The 20,043-nt window shown below is 43.2% G+C and overlaps 2 protein-coding genes across 16 annotated transcripts in view; one reads left to right on the forward strand and one right to left on the reverse strand.

Moving 5' to 3' along the window:
• Positions 1-20,043, reverse strand: part of LOC101335474 (cytidine monophosphate-N-acetylneuraminic acid hydroxylase) — a 260,691-nt gene that overhangs the window by 159,540 nt on the left and 81,108 nt on the right. The window lies entirely within an intron of this gene.
• Positions 1-20,043, forward strand: part of CARMIL1 (capping protein regulator and myosin 1 linker 1) — a 434,292-nt gene that overhangs the window by 120,065 nt on the left and 294,184 nt on the right. For 13 of the 14 annotated variants that reach the window (XR_002178325.3, XR_002178324.3, XM_073810414.1 and 10 more), the window contains one exon: positions 2,411-2,508. Coding sequence is in view for 11 of the 14 variants with exons in the window: in XM_019945109.3 (XP_019800668.1) it covers positions 2,411-2,508 (98 nt within the window). In the remaining 3 variants the exon portion in view is untranslated. Of the gene's footprint in view, positions 1-1,815; positions 1,988-2,410; positions 2,509-20,043 lie in introns of those variants that run through there. The other variant, XM_019945106.3, reaches the window with a different exon arrangement.

Consider the following 20,043-nt stretch of genomic DNA (forward strand, 5'->3'; position numbering starts at 1 on the left):
AACCCTTATCTAGAAATGGAATTTTTGTGTTTATCGAGTCCTGCCCATCTCACATATCTTTCAAACAAAGGACAAATGTTTTTGTGATAGGCCCAATATGATTTTTCTGGGCCTTTAAATGGTCTAATTGGCCTGGGCTAGGGGAAATTCCTGCATCTGCTTTAGTCTCTAATTTCAAGTGCTTGCAGGAGTTCTGCTCTCATCAGTTCAAAATGGCAACCACGTGAAAACTTCAATATAGTCCCTGAAGCTAATCCCCCAAGGCATTTAAAAAATGTGTTGTGTATCTTTCTGATTATTAAAGTAATACATGCTTTTTATTTAAAAAATTTAAATGCAGAGAAGAATGAGAATATATGTCACCCATGTTACCACTCCAAGATAGCTACTTTTGACCTACGGGTATATAACTTGCCCATCTTTTTCTTTGTGTATGTATTCTTAAATCACTTTCAGATGCTCATTTCCCACAGTTCTTTTTAGGGGAGGGACGAGCAGCCTGTACCCGTTTTGAGTTCTGATAAGATAGGAGCTGCTTAGAGAACTCCCTGTGTAATGAGCTCCCCGACCTATCCCCCACACCCCGGCCAACATTCCACCTCATTGCTGTTCCCTGGACAAACTGTACTTTTTCTTGTTCCCATGCCCTTCTCTTTGCTGGCACTGCCCTATCCTCCCCTCCTTCACTCTTCTTATCTGAGTGGCTCTAAACTCTTTGTGGTGGGTTTCCAATAAGAATATTTTGATCACCCCTTAGTAAGCATATATTTATTTGTTAAGCTGCATGCATACTTCATTTAGTGTGTGTAATCTAAAACATAAACTGAAACACATTGCAAATAGAAGTAAATTCTGTTTTCTTCCTGCACCCCAATGGATTGTATTGTGCACTGTGCTTTGGAAACCAGTGGTCTATTTCTTCCTCCTTCAAGCTTCAGCTCAAGGGTCCTCTCCTCCCTGAAACCTTCATGTATCTTCTTGTCCATGATCTCACGGTAGTGAGTGCAGATTCATCGAGTGCCATCAATCCATCTAGTGGCTTACAATCATCCACTAGATGGTAAGCACTTGTGGAAGGCGGGGGTCATCTCTAGCCCGGCATCTAGTAGAGTAGTTGGCACACTAGGTATATTTGTTGAATATATGAATAAACCAAAATGATTATAATACACATTTGAGAGTGGTGGGAGTATAAAGGAGTTTGCTATGTTTTGAAGGAAAGTAGAATCTAACCAGCAGGAGAATAAGGAAAGTGCAGCCCAGGAAAGAGAATAATATATACAGGATCCTAGGGGTGTAAAGGATAGAGAGGATAGAGATAAGTGGGTGTGTGCTGAGAAGTTAAGCTGGAAAAGTGTGAAAGGCCTTGAGTGGCCTGCTGCAAGGTTTGGGTTCATTCAAAAATGACTGTGACTCATAGAGCAAGAGGGACACGATCAGATCTGTGGCTTTGGAAGGGTCGCTTTAGTTCTGGGGGAGGTGTGGTACAGGGGCTGATAGGTTGGAGGTGGTAGGCTTAGTCTCGGTGAGAGATTCTGAGGCCCTGAATGCAGGATCAAGTCCACGGGTCAGGAGCTGTTAGGAGGTGGTCCTAGGAGAGGAGGTGACTGGCTCCCTGAGAGAATGGAGTTGGAGATAAACAAGATTTCTAACTTCATTAAGGGCCAGAGGAGGAGCAGGGAAAATAGTGACTTTGATTTGGGACCTGTTCAGTTTGGGGTCCTCACGGGAGTCCCAGAAGGGCCTTCCCGCTACCATCCAACTTTTCAACTCTCCCCTTCTCTCTCAATTCTGCCTTTGACCACTCTTCAGGGATGCGGTGGTATGAAGATTTTGAAAGGACAGATGGCCAGGAGCACCCTGACTGAATTGTTTGGGCCGGTTCTGGTTCTTTGCCATATTTCCCAACCTTCATGTCAAGGCACTCCTGGAAAATGATAATACGTATATGGCACTGTCATGAACACAGATCTGCTGGGGGCCAGAGGTAACCAGCCAAGGGATTTTATAAATTCCTGTTGTGCTTATGGTCTGCCTGCCTGCAATATAGTGCTCTATGCTACTGCCTGACTTTGCTGCTTTTTTTTCTTTGTGTGTGCTTGTCCTCTTTGCCCAGCAAGATTATGTCATGCCTTGCATGGACTGGTATCATATGCTTTTATATTTGCCTCAGCATCTGAGCACACGGTCCAAGGCACAAAGTAGGCGTTCATCGAATACTTGGTGACCAGTAACTATCAGGCTGGTTAAAACAAGCAACAACAACAAACAAACAAACAAAAAAGAAAACTAAAAAGAAAAAAGACAATAAAAAATAAAAACAACCAAAAATGCTCCTTCAAATGCTGTCCTCCCCAATGCTTTTCTCTTATTAATAAAAGAATATAACAAAAGTATTCCTTTCTTTCAGAAAGCATAAAGGATGTTATTGGCAGAAAGATAAAGATTGCATTGAAGAAGAAAGTAAAGTTGGAAGTGAAGGGAGACAAAGTTGAAAACAAAGTGCTGGTAAGTATTAACGTTTTTCTTAAAAACAAAGTTGGGAAGTAAAAATGTTTTTCTCCTCTATTGTTTTGATTGCCTAGTTTTCATGCAGCACTGGTTCTGTGTTTTATATTTTGTTCGAAAGTTCTGATGCCCATTTTGTCCTAGGTTAGTTGGAATATTTGTCCACTGAAAGTTAAAAGTAGGGTTAATTTAAATTTTAGAGACTGAAGTTTTTAAAAATTGTCTGTCTTAATGTTGTAAAAAGTCACCCACATCTAGGTCATCTCCTAGAGACCGTTTTCAAGTTATTCAAAGTTGGATGTTAAAGGGGGCTTGCTTATTATCTTTGTTGTGTCTGATTATCTGATGTTATTTGTGAGGACTTGAGATGAAATTTTTAAACTCCTCCTATGTCAGTATAATTATTAAATTCTCTCAAATGTTATATCGGCAGCCATCTCTGGGTGATGGTCTGAGAAGGCGAAGAAAACATTTGTCTTTTTAAATTGGTTTTGGTGTTTGGGAGGGAAATGCCGGCTCCTCCCTCTAGCTTGTGAGAAGAGTTGCTGGGGGGCTGAGGGACTGGCCCTTGTTGAGCACAGGATTGCTAGGGAGTTGTCAGTGCCTGAGTTGTACCTTTAGAGAGGTGAAAAGCCTTTTGTGGTGTTTTAGTGGTTTCTGTGTTGAAACTGTGGCAAACCTTAATTTAAGCTTAGGTAAATATACCTTGTTTGTGTTTTTGTTGGAGAAAATATTCGGTTTCATCTTTTTACCATTAGAAAATTTTAAACATATGCAAAAGTAGAGAACAGTGTATTGAACTTTATATACCTTTCATCCAGCTTCAACAGTTTTCAGCATTTTGACAATATTGTTTTATCTCATCACCGTTTCCCCCGCCTCACACTTCTGGAGTATTTTAAAATAAATCCCAAGCATATGTCATTAAAAGAGAATATTTTTAATATTCTGTTTCTTCAGTTGAAGTTGCCACAGAGTTTGAAGTATCTTTCTGATACCATCTGTCTTGAGAATCTTTTAAAGTATCTGACTCCCTTCCCCTGTGGATGGAAGATTGTGCTATTGATGGATGACTTCTATCTCTCTGTGTACAAATCAGGATGGCAGAGGAATTGAAGTGGAAAAACGTGATTGAGTGACTTTTGCCCTGCAATGAAATGTGTTCACACAGACTGCAGCATTAAGGTTACAATAGCAGAAATGATGGGTGTCATCATTCTGCTTTATTTAGTTTTAATAAAGAGTAAATTTCCTTAAAGTATGTTTTACTTATTGTTGTTCAGCCACAGGATAGAGGTATGTTTTGGCAGTGGTAGTGCAGAGAAGAAATTTTGTTTCTGCCATTTGTTGTTTTATACGTTTACAGTAAATCTTCACAAGACGGATTCACCTTTATACAATTTAAATATCAAGTAGGTTTCCTGCAACAGTCTAACATGGTATGTGGTGTTATTTGGTATGGACACTATTCATCAAAGTAGTATTCGTAAACCCATGCCATGAGTAAAATTGGCAAAGTTAAAACTGCAAAGACAAATTTACATGTCCAGTGTAATAAAGTTAGCACCATTAAAGAATAGTTATGATTGGTACTTACTGTTAAGATGTTGTCGGGGGTGGGGGGGGGTGGGGCTCTTAATGTCAGCTGGAGTTGATTAAGGTTGTAACCAAATTACAAATGTATTTGAATTTAAGCATTTATCTCCCCAAATCTGGAATCTGAGCAGTTTCTAGTGGCTTGGGGTAAACTTGTCTTGCCTGTTCCTTACTTGCAGGGGCAGGAATTGTTAATAGAAATATTCAAGGTTTGACAAGCTTCAGGTTTGAGCAGGATGGTCTACGAATTAACCTTTTTAAGTCTTTGATTTTCGAGTTTCTGAATTCAGAGAAATTCATTTACTTAAAACATTGGGAATTTCCTTATAATTTGCATTTCTGACTTTCTTTTGGCTGTCAGTTCAGTAAAATAGGGTATACCCGAATTGGCTTAAATCAGTATTTCTGTTCTGATTTTTATTTCTTGTTCCTTTTCCCTAAGTGCCCCACCCCCACCCCCCCTGCCCCGCGTGCTCTTAGTATCCTTCCTTATAAAGCTGGGAGTGTGTTATATAGGACTTGGTTCCTTCTTTTCACACTTTGAGACTTTATGCTATTTCTAGCTTATCTTTTGTAGAGGGTTTATCTTCATCTTCCTTCTCATGGTCCTAAGAGCTGATGTTCATTCAGCAGGCTCTGTTGGACACTTGATTATGCATTGCCGTATTCGCTCCAGCAGCAGCCCTCTGAGGTAGGCACTATTTACATCTGTATTTGGGGGAACTGAGATTTGGAGAGGCTAAAGGAACTTGTTTCAGGTCATCCAACTAATGAATGACAGAGCCGGGAGTTGAATGAACCCAGATCTGTCTCACTCAGAGCCTGTCCACTTCCCCATTATGCTCAAAATAGAAAGAAAATATCCTTTGGCTTGTTCAGTGGTTGCAAACTTTCAGGAAGATTTGGACTTTAGAAGGATTAGTGCTCCCTTGTGTGGATTTGACTGATTGATGGATAACATTGTACATTGCTTGGTTCTACCCTTGTTGAGACTCTCCCATGTGCCAGATGTACAAGATGGACGTAGATTCTGACTTCATGGGATTCAGAGCTCAGAGTCGAGTTGGGAGGTAAACATCTCTAGAGGCAGAGCTGTGAGGTGTGCTGTGAGCAAGATGATTGGGGGCACATGGGAGGAACCCCTGACTCAGGCCTGAGGGTCAGGGAAGACTTCCAGAAAGAAGGCAAAGGTAAACGGACACCCAATGGATGAATAAGAGTTACTAAGGGAAGAGAGCAGAGACATGTTATAGACAAAGGAAACAGAATATGCCTGGAAGCCAGAGAGAGCTTAGCACGTTAAAGGCAAATACTAAGTACAGCTGGAGCAAGGGGTACGGGTGGAGAATGGCTGGGCTTAAAGCTGATTCTTTTTCTTGCAATTGGGATCAGGTGAAAGTTGGGACGGGTTCAACAGGTCTCTTCCCACCACCTGTTTCTCATGACCATCACATGAACTTTATCCTCCCCTCTTTTAGGGAGGCAGTAGGACTCAGCGGTTAAGGCCTTGGACCTTGAGTCATGCCCAGTTCACACTGCAGCCTAGCCACTTGATAACGTTGTTCAGCCTCAATTCCTTTCTCTAATGAAACAGACCTTCTATTTGTACATGGTTTCTTTGTAGATTAACTGGGATGTATCTTAACACTGCTTAGCACAGTGCCTAGTACACGATGAACTCCCAACAGATGATAAAGCAGAAGGAACCGAAGGGTTGTGCATTCTGTTTTTTCCGTGGCACCGAAAATGCCTGTTCTTTCCATGCCCAAGTATTCACTGCCTTTATTGAGGGATTGAGCTTAGTTCACTCTAAGGCCAATAATTACTTATAGTTTATGGTACCTTTTAAGCTGGATGGAGTGCAACTGATGAGATCCCAAATTCCTAAGGTATGTGCTGGTCTAGTGAAATCAGAAATCGATGTTCGGGGGGAAACCAAGTTTGACAGTCAAGTGGTAAACAAAGATAAACCAGCGTCTTCACTGCATGGCTTTGATTCAGAGCCTTTAGTACACCTTTGTGCGTAGTAGATTTCTCAGAATGAGCGGAAGTATACTGTCTTTCTCAAACTTATACGGCCAGAGACCCTACTGACCATAGTTTGGGAAACTGGGATGGAACAGGTCCAAGCTGGTGCCTTTGGGAACAGTTAAAGGGAACATGGAACAGACTAGAACAGGCTCTCTGTCATTGGAGTGTCCTCCTGGAGGACAGTTCTTTGGCCTGTACGTTTTGGGGACTTTTTTTTTTGGCCGTGCTGCTCGGCATGTGGGATCTTAGTTCCCCAACCAGGGATCGAACCCGTGCCCCCTGCAGTGGGAGCACGGAGTCTTAACCACCGGACCACCAGGGAAGTCCCCGGCCTGTACCTTTTATCTAAGTTGTGGGCAGGTCTGCCGCAAGCCACACACTGGCACCATGTCATCCTTTGCTGTACGGCCTTTCTCTGTTGTCTTTAGGGGATGTCATCAGGAAGAGATTGTGTTCCCTAGACTCTCAGTCCTTCCTCCCATTTGCCACTTGAATCTCCACCCAAGTTTTGTAGTACCTGGACTTTTTTTTTCTCTTTTTTTTTTTTTTTGCGGTACGCTGCCCTCTCACTGTTGTGGCCTCTCCCGTTGCGGAGTGCAGGCTCAGCGGCCATGGCTCACGGGCCCAGCCGCTCCGCGGCATGTGAGATCTTCCCGGACCGGGGCACGAACCTGTGTACCCTGCATCGGCAGGCAGACTCAACCACTGCGCCACCAGGGAAGCCCATTTATAGATTTTGGTGTGAAAATAAATCTCCATTTCTCCCTTTGAAATGCCAAAGAGTATAATTGTGGGTTTGTATAGGAATTGCCTTTTTTTTTTAGAAGCTGTCATTTTCCATTTTCCAGAATGGCTGAATCATTGTGTAGTCCTACCAGCAATGCATGTGTGATCCAGGCAATTTGGTATTGCCTGGCCTTTTTTTTTTTTTTTTTTTGAGGACTAATGGTTGAAAGAAAAATGTTGTCAGGGGAAAGCAAGGTCCTCCACCCACGCTTCTGCTGTTGCTTGTCTGCGGGAGAGGAATGTGTCTCTCTCTCCAGAACAGTGCCTCTGAATTGTGTAGATCTGTTCCTGGTCTCAGCTTTGTTTTTCCTGTTTCACTTTGGAATTTGGGTTCAATCATCTTTGCCAACCCTTTGTTCTTCCACATGCCTCTTAAAAGGGGGCAGAAGCAGGACTCTCTTATTAGACTGAGCATGTCGAGGAATGGCATGTAAATGTAACCATGTCAGTTTGTTCACCGGTTCCCTTGAAAACACTTGATCCATCCTTCATTTATTTTCTTTTGAAAAGTTAACCTGAATCTCTTTAATGTATTTTCTCTTGTTTGGCTATTTATTTATAACTTTTGAGCACCTGGATTCGGCTTGATTGGAATAACTAAGTTAACTTTAAGACGAGGAAAAGTAAAAGAACGTTATTTGGGGTAACATGTATCCTTAAAATATTTTGGTGGCAGTGCTGTCTTTCATTAAAATATAAACTCTACTCCTACCTGTTTATTTTTAAAAAATGCATTAAAAAGGGAATATCTCTCACCTAAAAGTTTTGTAAGCATCTGGCCCACATGATCAGGAATTAGTTTAAACCTCAGTCTCTGATACGGAAAGCGTTGTTCTTTTACACGAGGCCATGCTCTTTTTTTGTGGCTAGTCTGTTTAATATTTTCCTAATTCCCCTGTCTCTAACACCTAACTTGATTCAGCAGCACGACCCACGGCACAGTCACTTCTCAGACAAATATTCACTCTGGAAATTACATTTTGCAGCTACTTTCAGGTGACATCAACCTTAGCCGATGGTTTCTAGACTTTTTTTTTTTTTAAATCAGTTGTACCCTTTTAAAACACATAATTTTCCATGGGACCAATAAAATAGTGCTATTTTAGGAGTGTAAGTGTGTTTTGCAAATTTATAGTTAAAATCCAAAATATGAGTATAAACCCAATCAGTGATTTGTGTGAGGCTGTTTTGATGAACATAACTTAGAAATAGAGGGGAGATTGGATTTGGTTTTGGCTCCTTAGTATAGAGAGACTCCCTATTTACCCTTTAAGTAGTACAAATGTCACAGTTTTTAAAATAGCTACTTTTGCAACCTCGGGATGCTTTCCAAGGAAATAGAGATGTCAGGAGACACTTTATCCTGAGTTCTGCACAAAAGTGGGGTATCCTGACAGCAAAGCTTACCTCATTGTTATCTCCAGTAAGTTAAATTTGGTGTAACATCAAATCATGTGTTTGTGTTTTGTCCCAGCAGTTAGAATAGAAGTAAGAATGAAATCCACATCAGATGTTTGTAGATTGCAGTGGCTTCCGAAGAATGCTATTGGAAAATCGTTGTTCTAGGCCTCCGGGTTTACTTCCCTCTGCAGGAGGCTTGTACCAGTTGTTGGGTAATTTGAACAGTTCTCTTTGTGGAACTGTAGGAGCCTCAACTTTTAAGGATCACTTACAATTCAGTGCATAGGTAATTTTCAAAGCGCCTGGGTGAAGTTACATGACGAGAAAATTGAGCTTTAGAAAACAGCAACAACATTGAAACAATCTTCAGGAGTAGGTATCAGAGAGCACACATTGTTGCCAAGGGTCCTGGCAAAAGTTCTGGGAAACTCAAAATAAAATAATCCGTATTTGAGTACTTCAGAATTTTCCCCAACTCAGAACTGGAGTCAGCTCCCGCTGACCTCTGGGTAGGGGTTGGAGGCAGGCTATGGCTCTGGGCACATGTTTCCAGGAGACAGTTCTGGCCAACTTGAACTTGTTACCTGAGCTGCATTTACATTCTACTTTCTCATCTGCCCCAGTTTCTTCTGTAGTTGGGTTAGGTGAGTCAAATGACCTTGGGCAAGAAGCTATTGAACATACACCAGCCTTGGTGTAACTTTTCATTGTTCTTAAAAAGATAGTCCTTTCCAGCCTCTGGGATTTAGGCACCTTGGGGAGGGGGCATTTTGGACCAGGAGGACTCGGGAAATCTAACTAGAATATGCCATGAATTGGAAGAACTCATTTTTCATAGTCGTAAAATAGGTACAGAGAAAACAAAACAGAAAGGCTTTGGTGAAAGGTTACTGTAACGCCTTTATGTTTCATTTCATTAGAAACGCTGTTAATATCTTTTGTTAAAGTAGATTGAAAATGCAACTAAAATCTGATGAAGGATAGAACTCTCCCCCTTTCTAAAAAGCTTGTTGTCTTTGAACAGAATACAAGGATTTGGATTGGTATATATGGGGCCTATTGTTTCTAAATCTTCCTGTGCCCTATTACTCTCTGTCTGTCTCTCTGCCCCTCTCTGTCTGTCTCTCTGTCTGTCTCTCTGTCTCTCTCTCTATCACTTTCCCCAACTCTTTGAGAAAAGAGGGGTACAATAAAGGGAGGAAAGAAGGATGCTTGGGGTGGGGTGTGTGTGGGTGTGTGTGTGTTTACATAAAAGTCTGTTCACTTTCACCCATTGGGTCCTTTCCTTCATCTTGGTTGTTTGGGAGAGAATTTTTCTTTTTTGAAAACATTATCTCTCGATGAACCTTTGCCAGCAGGTATCTTTGTCTCTTTAGACACACTGGGTGCACAGCAAGTCCTCTTAGAAGTAGAAGCAGGGCTGTACAAATGCCCTGAACTGTGCTTAGAGCATCTCCAGCCTGTGGCAAGGGTTTGGGATGAATGTGCTGAGTTCCCACTGAGGAGGCAGGTGTGTCCATTCCTGCTGATCCCTGGGCTTTGGGGTCTCAGGAGACATTTACGGGCATTGACTGGGATGAGTAGGCGTGTCCTCCAGACAGGATCTGGTGTGGACGGATTGGCTTAAGCGGACTCTGGGGAAGTTTCTTCAGCCCTGGCCCCTCTTGATTGCTGCCCAGAAGATCTTGAGGCTGGAGGACTCTTGGTAGCCCTCTAACCATGCACTCTAGCCTATGAGAAGTTGCTTCTGTAGCATCCCTGATAGCTGAGTATCCACTTTCTGCTTCAGTGTTTCTGGTGATGGGAAAAGCAAGAATCCCAGAAAGCCCTTTCTTAGTTCAGGCTGGAACCTGCTTCTCAGTAACTTCTCTGAATTTACTGTAATGTAGGCTACTGGAACATCATAGGACAATTTTGCTCCCTCCTGCATGAGTACGGGTCAGGTATTTGAGGACAGTTATGTTTTTCCTTGGTCTTTTAGTCCTCAGGCGAAACATGCTCACTTGCTACAAATCTTAATCCTTGGAGGACATTGCTTTCAGACTTTTCACTGTTCTGATCGCCTTGCTTTGGACCCATCCTACTTTACCAGTGAGCCTTTTAAGCTGTAGGTGTTTTGGGGATTACAAATGTTTGGCAAACACTGTTAAAACTGAATTAAACAGACTTTCTCAGAGTCTTTAATGGGCTTTTGTGGATTGTGCCACTTGAAGGGGGGAACGCAGTGTGTGGCATCACAGAATCTGTTCTCCAGACTCTGTAGGAAACATGGGTGTGGGTGCAGTCGGCCAAGTGAAGAGTACCAGCTGCACGTTGCTCTGGCCAAGTAAAAGTTTTCTTCTTGTTTTTAAAATTTTGAAAGTATCTATGCTATTTGCATTACTAAAAAGTTATAAAATATAAGATAGTAAAACTGAAGCATCATCTAGTCCTATCAATTTGGATGTAATCATTGGAAAAAATTTTTCTATGCTAACATACATAAACTATATGATCTGTTTTTAAAATGGAATCCTGAATCCTATCTTGTAACCTACTTTTAAATTTTACTTTTTGAGGTCAAAGCTTTCCATGACAATTATATATATATTATATAAAATACATATAACATAATACATATATAATATATATATAATATATATAATGTTTTGAATTTCTGCCTGGCACTCTATTAGCCCACTTGAGAAGTATACCATAATTTATCTAACACTTATAATGAGATAGTTAGGTTCCTTCCAGGATTTTGCCTTATAAGTGACACATCCTCACTTTTATTTTTCTTGGATAAATTCCTGGCAGTGGAATTGCTGCCTGACAGACTTTTTAAAGGATGTATTTTTCACCTGATCGTTATTCAGGAAGTCTCAATAGAGAATAGTTCCCCCACCTCATTAATTTTATTGTCTTTAGAAAGGTCTGCTTAGCAGAATGGCTGGTTCTCTTTTTTCAGGTCCTTATATTTCTTAGGCAAGGACTCCTTGGACCCTAGCTCGCAAGGCAAACTTTGTCCTTGCAGTTTAGGGCCCTTTTAGGTCTGCCTGGGTGGATGCGACATTGTCTTCTACTGGAGTATATTTGCAGGCGAGGAGTCCTGTGGCTCTGGTGTTTGCCGGTGGGTTCCGGAGTCCCGGGTCTTGCTCGGCCCTGGCTCCTGCTGAATCAGCCACAGCTTTTTCGTGGCTGCACCCCAGCTCGATGTGAGACTGCATTATACAATTTAGATCTTTGGTCTTTGCTCTGGTCTCAAGACTTTCTTACCTTGGGTCCTTGAGGCTCTGATAAATGGTAGCTGAGCAGATGTGCAACTGATAAGGCCCATGGCGCTTTCATTGGATGAAGTGTAGCTAAGTAGAACCCTAAGCCAGTGTGCATGTACAGCTCGGCTGGTGTCTCAGAAGATATTTTAGTATCATAAGGAAAGGAGACATTGCTTTTTCTCTCAGGCAGTTCTGAAGGCAATTGACTTCACCTGTGTAGCTAACATCCATCTCTTAAGTGGCATGGTCCTTCCCCACCCCACCTACACCTGCAGAGTAGTTCTTCTCTTCCCACTACCTCACCCTTTCCCTGTCTCCCCACCCCTGAGGGGGTGTGTCCAGGTCACGAGGACCCTTGGGCTCTCCTCCCACGAGCAGCTCCTGCAGCCCCATCTTCCTTGGTGAGTTCCTCGAGTGTTCAGCCTGCATTTCTCTCCTTTCAGTGCTGCCCTTGGGTACCATGTTGCCTGTGGTTATCTTTCCTTCCAAGACTGGCAGGTGGGATGAGATTCCTCAGGGAACCTCTCATGCTTATCAGAAAACAAGCACGTAGGACCCCTTCCATTTTCAGAGTTACATTCTCAGTCCCAGTGTGGAACAGACAAGGGAAAAAATAGAACCAGAAGTAGGGAAGTTACTGAGATTTCCGAAGTCTTGCAAAGTCTCTTTTAAGACAGTTTCTCTGCAGTTTGATTCCTGACTCCCAGGCCTGAGGAGCCCAGCAACACTCTCTTGTTGAATCTGAGCTAAAATATGGCTGGTGAAGTCCAGGCTGGTTGGTTAGGTGTTACCAGTGGGCATTTTCGGTTTCCTGAATTCATCTGTCTGAAATCGGTTGTCACTGGCAACCAAAAGAAGATTGGATCATCCCTCCTAGGCATGAGAATGAAACCGAGACCTGGAGAGAAGTACTTGTGGTTCTTGGACAGATCATTTTGGCACTTGGAACATTTCAGCCCTTTTTCCTTTAAGTCTCCAGGAGCCGGTTTCTATTTTCGCCTGCATCCTTGGGGTAGCAAAAATGTTGCAGTCTGGGGAAACTTTTTGTACAACTTAGTTCACTGAATCACGGGCACTGCCTGTGCTGATGGAAATCAGAACCAGCCTGCAGGGAAAGGCTTAGTTCATTGGGCACTCGGCTTGTGCGGCTGTCTCCATCGCAATCTCCTGGGTGTCGTATTCCTTATCAGAACTTTTACCCCCTCAACATTTATCATTGGTGAGTTACCTGTGAAGTTCGGTTTCCGTTTCAACAGTTCTCTCTAGAAAACAAACTTCTGAAGCTCCAGTAGTCCTTAACCTTCCATCAGTTTACAGTCCTCTAAGTGGTCTCTGCAAGAAATATGGTAGGTCTCTCTGTCAATATTTCTCTTTCTCCACAAGACCTGGATGCAAGAAGTCGGTCCAATCCTTCCTGTCCAGTGTTGCTTCTTAACAGAGCAACTGGAGCAAAGGAGAGGCTGTTAGCACTTTGTCACTTAGAGTTTCTTAAGCATCCTCCCGTTTGAGAGTTCTCACTGCAGAGACTTAATGAAGCGTCTGTCTTTACATCAGATACGCGCAGGTTGTCCGTGGAACTGAACAAGTGTTGTCAGCAATGCTGTGTGTGCAGGAAGCCTTCACACTCGGGTCCTTTTTGGCAGGCTCTGTGTTCTCTGGGAATAAACAGTTTCTCTACCCATCGGAGTAGGGCTCCATACTTTCATATTCTGGAGAGTCATGCTTGTGGTATAGTTAGCCTGAAATTCAGGGATGGCTTTTTTTTTTCTTTTTAAATATCTTTGCAGACATTTTATACTTTCCACTCTCTTAGAGGCTTCCTCTGTGTTATGGGATCAGTCTGCCTGGGTTAGAATCCTAAAACTACTAACTATGGGCAAGTTATGTAACCTCTCGGTGCCTCACTTTTTTCATCCATAGAATGGGTATAATAATAGAACCTACCTTTAGATTTGTTTTGAAAATTAAATGAGACATTCCATATAAAATATTTTAAATAGTGTCTGGCATAGAGTAAGTCCTCAAGTCTTAGTTATGGTTACTGTTGTGAGGGGTGTTGCAGTGAACTGTGCTGAACGCTCTGATATGAGAATCTGGTTATGTGTCCATAGTCATAGATTACTTGGATATATATTATCTGAATAGCCCCAAAGAAGTACTTCTTTTCTTTAAAAATAAATTTATTTATTTATTTTTGTCTGTGTTGGGTCCTCATTGCTGGGCGCGGGCTTTCCTTAGTTGCGGGGAGCGGGGAGCTACTCTTCATTGCGGTATGCGGGCTTCTCGTTGCGGTGGTTTCTCTTGTCGCGGAGCACGGGCTCTAGGCGCACGGGCTTCAGTAGTTGCGGCACACAGGCTCAGTAGTTGTGGCTTGCGCTCTAGAGCGTAGGCTCAGTAGTTGTGGCGCGCACAGGCTTAGTTGCTCTGCGGCATGTGGGATCTTTCCAGACCAGGGCTCGAACCCGTGTTCCCTGCATTGGCAGGTGGATTCTTAACCTCTTAACCACTGCACCATCAGGTAAGTCCCCAGAGAAGCACTTCTACTTTGCATCTTTTCCTGGCTCTGTGCAAGATACCTGTTTTGATGTTTTCTCTGGTCAGAGCTCTTGAATCCAGTATTGGCTGTCTCCACAAATGGGTTTAGGATCTTTTTTTCAGTCTGCTGGTCTTAAAGAGGGTACGTGGATTTTGGAAAAAATCTTTCTTTAAGAAAGGGTTTAGGTATGTACATTGTTGAGATATATGTCTCTGAAGACAGGACTGTGCATTTTCTGTGGGTACATTTATGCCTCCTTTTCCCTGCAGATCCCGATGTATTCAGAAATATACTCGAGTTCCGCTTTCACTTTCAAGTCAGATCTCAAAAAAGCCAAAAATCAGTAGTTGGCCCCTGTTCATCCTCGTGGGGCTCCCACGGGTCCTGCCACCTGTTCGTGGTACCTCACTCCGATTGCTTCCTCTTGGGTTTCGGTTATGATGGCTCTTGTTTGATGCCAGGGGATTTATTTGCGTTCATGGGCTCGTGTAGCTCTGCTTTTCCACCATTGAGGACTCCTGGCCGTGCTGGATTCTCACTTTCTAAATAAGTGTTAGAGCAGCATTTCTTAGCCGCAGCACTGCTATTGATTTTGCACCCAATAATTCTTTGGTGTCAGGGGCTACCTGTGCGTTACTGTGTGTTTTACTAGCATCCCTCCCTCTACTCACTGGACGCCAGCAGCAGCCCTCCCTTCTCCCGGTTCTGACAAATACAAATGTTTCCAGACGTTGTCAGATGTTCGCTGGGTGGCAGAATTGACCCCAGTTGAGAACCACTGGTTTAGATCAGCGGGTCCCCAAATGTCAGAGAACAAATGCATACCTTGTCATACTTAGCTTATAAAGTTATATCGAAGGCTGAAAATGTATGTTCTGTAATATAGCTTTGGTTAATTTAATTAAAAATCCATAAGCACTTTAAAATACTTATTTTTGAAGTACTTAGATCCCTATATCTGTATGTAACAAAAATAACAGATGGCAGCAAATAGAAGTTTGTCTTGTTTTAAGATACCTAGTCTTAAAACCATTGATTTGGCCAGTGGTTCTCAATGTGCGGTCCTGAGAACAGCAACTTTAGCATCACCTGGGAACCTGTTAGAAATGCAAATTCAGGGCTTCCCTGGTGGCGCAGTGGTTGAGAGTCCACCTGCCGATGCAGGGGACACAGGTTCGTGCCCCGGTCCGGGAAGATCCCACGTGCCGCGGAGCGGCTGGGCCCGTGAGCCATGGCTGCTGGGTCTGCGCGTCCGGAGCCTGTGCTCCGCATCGGGAGAGGCCACAACAGTGAGAGGCCCGCGTAACGCAAAAAAACCCCCAAAAACAAAAAAGAAATGCAAATTCATAGGCATCACATCCAGAGCTACTGAATCAGAGACTCTGGGAGTAGGGCCTGCAATCCGTTTTAACAAGCCCTTCAGGTGATTCTGATGCACACTGAAATTTGAGTAACACTGAGTTAGAGTCTTAAGTAAGCTCCAACTAGATGCCTGTAGAATAAGCCTTATTGAGAAATAGTCATAACCCGCCACATACAGAACTTTGAAATCTGCTTAGGGGAGTGTCTTTTACTAGGCAGGTCATGCCAGGTGTCTGCTGGTCATACTGGTCCCCTCTGAGAGTCTGTGACATCCACAACTTCCTTTTGGGGGTTTCCTTTCCTCAGCATCTCTGAACTAGGGGTGGTTATGACCGCCAAGATAAGCCTCTGTAGGCCAACCAACAGCCTATACTTCCCAGCTGTGCCCCACAGGGCTGATCTGTATGAGACAGAGATTCTTCCTCTTGGGAGTCTGAGACATGGAGAGCGATGCGGAAGAAAGTAGAAGGCACGAGGCAGTAAAAGCCCCGATACAAGCAGAAGCCACAGAGCGTGAAGAGGCTGTTAACAAGCCAGTTGTAGTAAGAACAGTGGGAAGAGGGGGACAGAGCCCTGGATGGCTGCTTTTGGAGGAGGATTCCAAAAGTTGAGTGAATCAAACTATTGACCGTATCTTGGAAGAGTAGTTTTCAGTTTTCTAGGAGGCCCAACTGGGCCGATAGGGATTCCAGTCTTGCTTCCTTCTCTAGGTATCCTCATGGTAGACCATCATTCACCGAGTTGGCTTCAGTGTATGTCTATTCCTTGCCACCTGAATGGGCCCAACAAATCCATACTTAGATTGGAAGACCAGGTGGTCTCTGCAGACTGGCTTCATGGCACGCTGCTTCCTTAAAGCAGAGCCTCTCAGGCTGTCTGTGCCTCAGAAACACCTGGGTAGCCCCGCCTCTTTATTTAAAAACACTCTCAGAGGCCACTGAAGTTAGCATTACAGGAAAGAATGGGCAATGGACGCTGTTCGTTCCAGCATGTTGTATTGACTTGCCCCAAAGAAACCTGCGTAGAGCACATTTCAGGAAACCTCAAGCCGGGCTTCACTTCCTTAGAGCAGACCAAAGAGGCCAGCTCACCGTAGTCATTCCAAAGATCTATTGCTTTGACTCCAATAACATTTTGTCCTAGTATTTCCTGTGAAGGCATCTCAGTACCATCTCTTTTGAGGGATGTGCTAAGAGTTAGACCCTTAGAACAAACAAACAAAAAACCAGTGGAAACAGCGGCAGTAGAATGTTGAAATTAACCTTGTGTATCGTTTTCTAAAAATTCAGTGGGCCTACAGAAATTTCTTTCCGGTATGAACTATTGACATCAGCCCTATATAGTTCATTAGTACTTCCCTCATCCGTGCAGTCATCCCTCCCTCCCTCTCTTTTCCATTAAAACCTGGGAAAGAATATGAGTACCTTCATGTAGCAAATCTATTGGATTCCTTCACACAAATCCCTCTGGAGAGGAGTGAGTGGAGATACAGAATATTTTACATTGGAAAGTTGGCTGAGTTCATTAGGGTAATAGAGTCTGGGAATGTGGGCCAGTGGTTATTTTCAAGTCCTGCTTAAAAGATTTGGGGCCCGACCAACAACATAATCAGAATTCTCCTATTCTCAAATTAGTATCCTTGAGGAGACTGTCCACTACTCCAGAGCCTAGGGCTATTTCCTTATTGTACTTGTGTACCAAGCCCTCTACCCCTAGTGGTGAACTTTTCATGGTAGACACAGAATAGTTGGCTAGTAAAGGACCCAGGCCTGGAGTACAAATTTCAAGCCCAAACTGGTTTTCTCAGGGACCTGGTTAAGTCTCTTTACTCAGCAGCCTTATCTGACGTAGTGCATCTTTAATTTAGCCCTGTGCGGGATGCAGGGACCAATAACAGTGAAGCAGTAGGTGGGGGAGAATGTCCAGCTGCAGACCCTTGGACTGGACTCTGCTTTGGTCAGAATGATGAGTGCAGTCCACAAAGCCATGAAGTGCTCCCTGACTAGTTCACTTGAGCTCAGCTTCCCATTACGGCCAGTTCCTAACCCAGGAGATTATGGAATGCTTCAAAAGAAAGGTGATCACGTCTCCCTGTTGCGGTACTGTGCAGTGTTTGTGCCACTGTCTCAGGAATGTGAACCTTTGTGCAAACGAGTCACTTCTCGTTTCCCTTCCTGCATATCATGTCAGAGAGAGTGATTTATTTCCTGTTTGTGAAGGCTTGGTTTCATCAATTACATGGGAGAGAAATTGGATGTCCTTTCAACTTTTTGCTGGTTACTGGGTCCTCCTTTGCCTGGAAAGATAGTCTTTCTTTCCATCATGAGAGTTATGCCGAGTCAATGAAAGGATTTCTTTTCTTAGGCTTTCAGAGACGACACTTCATTGCTTTTGTGTGATAAAATTATAATGTGTGATTTTATTATTTTTAAACACGTAGAACTGACATCTGAAAGTTCACCTACAGTTGTTGGAAAAGCCAAGAAAGCATCTCATTTCCTATTGGTTCCACTAGCAACCCATTTTAACATATAAACCTTGTGTAGCTCCAAGCCTGTGTTTCCTGAAGTGGAGAAGAGATCCTGCTCCCAAGATATGAATAAGATGTGCTGGCAGCAAAGTGCTGCTGCCCAAGGACTTCGACCCTGTGTTTCCCAAACCTAAACAGGTTTCTCCTTTCTCTATTCTCAGAACCTTTAGCGTTCTTACTAATATACATTGTACATGTCATAAAGCACCGATTAACATCTCATAGGGCAGCAGGGTTCCAAGGAACTCAGAGAAAGGCTGACAACTTACTTATTTCAGTGTTTTGTCTTTTACACAAAGGACCTCTGTATTAGAATTCGCACATCCCTTTGGACTGTTGTCGTGATCTGCTTCTGATGCTTTACAAATGAGCCGATGGGGGAAAAATATGTCAAGAAGACACACTCGTCCATCCTATTTTTAGGAAGATTATTGAAATGTTTCATTTATCAAATAATTACTTCATGCCATCTGTGAGTAAAGGAACTCTGGAAGGAAGAAGGCAGTGCCTTGGGAATTGATTGCGTTAAAGTCAAAGAAGAAACCTTTTTTTCAGGAATCTCTTCCATTGGGTCTGATCTGAGGAAGAGAAGTTGGGTTGGATGTCAGTCTGCTTATTATAAATGTTTAGGGTAATTTCAGAATACTCTGCTTTAAAACAAGTTTTGAGAAATGGGGCGGGGAAAGTTTCCTTACCTATACGCATCTCACAGATTGTGTGCAGTTTATGTTACGAGTTGCCTTCTCGCGGTGCTGAGCGGCCCTCACATATGGGAGGGGCCGCCACAGAGGAGAGGGTGTGGATTTATTGTCTATAGTCCCCAACGGGGAGCAATGGATAAAAACTACCAGGGCCTGAGGATTGTCTTGAAACTCAAAATCTCCCCAACAGCCAGAGCCGTCCTGTAATAGAATTTGCTGATTTGTGTGGAGGGTGGAAGCTTGAGTTCCCTGGAACTGGACAAGTTCAAGTGTGGATTGCTTGACCTCATAACTGGGATGTCCTAAAGGACATTCAAGTAGGAAAATGCATCCTTTGATCTAAGATTCCAGGATTCAGAGCTTTCACTCCTCATGTGTCAAATAATTTTTGTTAGTTAGGGCTTATTAACTATTGCAAGTATACTGTTAAAAACTGAAAACTTCTATTAGTGAGGCTAGGACAGAGCAGTTGCTGGGAACTCTTGAGTCTCACACTGCTGGTATGGACTGGCTTGTGTTTTAGGATTGAATACACTTTATTACTTTGATGAGGTTAAAATCCCATTGGGAAGTCTGGCTCTTTGGCCTACAGCAGCGCGTTTGCTGCTTTGAGTTCCCGTAGAGATGTGAGAAGCTTTGTCGCACATGTTTATCAGGGTTGGATTTTGGCACTTCTGAATCTTACTCTGAGCAGAATTCTCCCCCTGCTCCCCGGTGGCAGAGAACAACAGGCATTGTGTGTCTGTCTAGTTGGGGAAAGATGTAGGGGCACTCACAGAGCCATTCTCCTTGGGGGGACTTGGGAATCGGAAGACCTGAGGGTTAGTGCTAAGGCTTTTGAAAACATACTTAGGAGACTTCCCTGGTGGTCCAGTGGTTAAGACTCCAAGCTTCCAATGCAGGGGGTGCGGGTTCGATGCCTGGTTGGGGAACTAGGATCCCGCATGCCGGGGCACAGCAAAAAAAAAAAAAAAAGTCCTTAGTCTGCTGTTTTAGTTAATAGTGTGGGGATGGAAAAGCTTCCTTCTAGGAATACTGTGAGAGTAAGTGGGAAGTAGAGCTTTTAGTATTTTAGGAGAAGAGGGCCCAGTTCATTCAGTTAATAATGCATGAAGAGTTCTTCCCTTTGAGATTCCTTCTTTCTTTGCTTTTCAAAAGGTAAGATAACTTACTAGTTCCGCACCTCCCGCCCCCAAGGTAAACTGTGGAGCTTTCCTCAAAGTATTCTTATTGTACATCTACTGACATTCATTTTGCTAAGTAGTTAAAACAAGTGGCAAGTTGACTAGGGAGTTGCTTCCCACTCTTGCTTCCCTAATGCAACCTGCTCTTTCA

This window comes from Tursiops truncatus, chromosome 10 (genome assembly GCF_011762595.2).
Source record: "Tursiops truncatus isolate mTurTru1 chromosome 10, mTurTru1.mat.Y, whole genome shotgun sequence".
NCBI lineage: Eukaryota > Metazoa > Chordata > Mammalia > Artiodactyla > Delphinidae > Tursiops > Tursiops truncatus.